General features: G+C 62.0%; 1 protein-coding gene across 1 annotated transcript in view; it reads left to right on the top strand.

Moving 5' to 3' along the window:
- LOC103775654 (probable inactive glycosyltransferase 25 family member 3) overlaps positions 1-649 on the top strand; it is a gene marked incomplete at both ends in the record, with an annotated part of 1,222 nt that extends 573 nt beyond the window's left edge. Inside the window, 3 exons of the mRNA XM_008943123.1 lie at positions 2-143; positions 212-307; positions 573-649. Coding sequence (XP_008941371.1) covers positions 2-143; positions 212-307; positions 573-649 — 315 coding nt within the window. The remainder of the gene's footprint in view (position 1; positions 144-211; positions 308-572) is intronic.
- Between the last annotated feature and the right edge of the window lie 59 nt (positions 650-708).

Genomic DNA, 708 nt, shown 5'->3' with positions numbered 1-708 from the left:
CCCCGTCCCCATGGTCCGCCCCACCTTCCTCATCGACCTGCGGAAGGAGGAGACGTCGCGGCTGGCTTTCTACCCGCCCCATCCCAACTACACCTGGGCCTTCGACGACATCATCGTCTTCGCCTACTCCTGCCAGGAGGCTGGTGAGGGGAGTGGGGGGCTGGGGTGGAGGCTCTGGGGGGTTGTGGTGCTCATCTGTCCCACCCGGCAGGCGCAGAGGTCCACGTGTGCAACCAGCAGCGCTTCGGCTACATCAACGTGCCCGGGAAGGGCCACCAGACCCAGTTCTGGTCCCTGGGACACAGCCGTCAGCCCCAGTTCCCAGCCAGGCAGGTCTGGTCTCTACCAAAGGGGTGTCCCCTCTCTTTGCAGTGGATGGCCCCCCAATGCAACGCTCCAGGCACATTTCACTCCTTCCCAAGCCGCTCACAAAAATGGGCTTTGATGAAGTAGGTGCCCAATGAATCCCCCCTGTCTCCCTATGCCTGTCCCCCCTGGGACACAGCCGTCAGCCCCAGTTCCCAGCCAGGCAGGTCTGGTCTCTACCAAAGGGGTGTCCCCTCTCTTTGCAGTGGATGGCCCCCCAATGCAACGCTCCAGGCACATTTCACTCCTTCCCAAGCCGCTCACAAAAATGGGCTTTGATGAAGTAGGTGCCCAATGAATCCCCCCTGTCTCCCTATGCCTGTCCCTCTGGCTGCATCCGTC

Source organism: Merops nubicus, unplaced genomic scaffold (assembly GCF_000691845.1).
Source record: "Merops nubicus isolate BGI_N331 unplaced genomic scaffold, ASM69184v1 scaffold27226, whole genome shotgun sequence".
NCBI lineage: Eukaryota > Metazoa > Chordata > Aves > Coraciiformes > Meropidae > Merops > Merops nubicus.
Note: the sequence above shows the minus strand (reverse complement) of the source record. Positions and strands in the feature narration are given on the sequence as shown.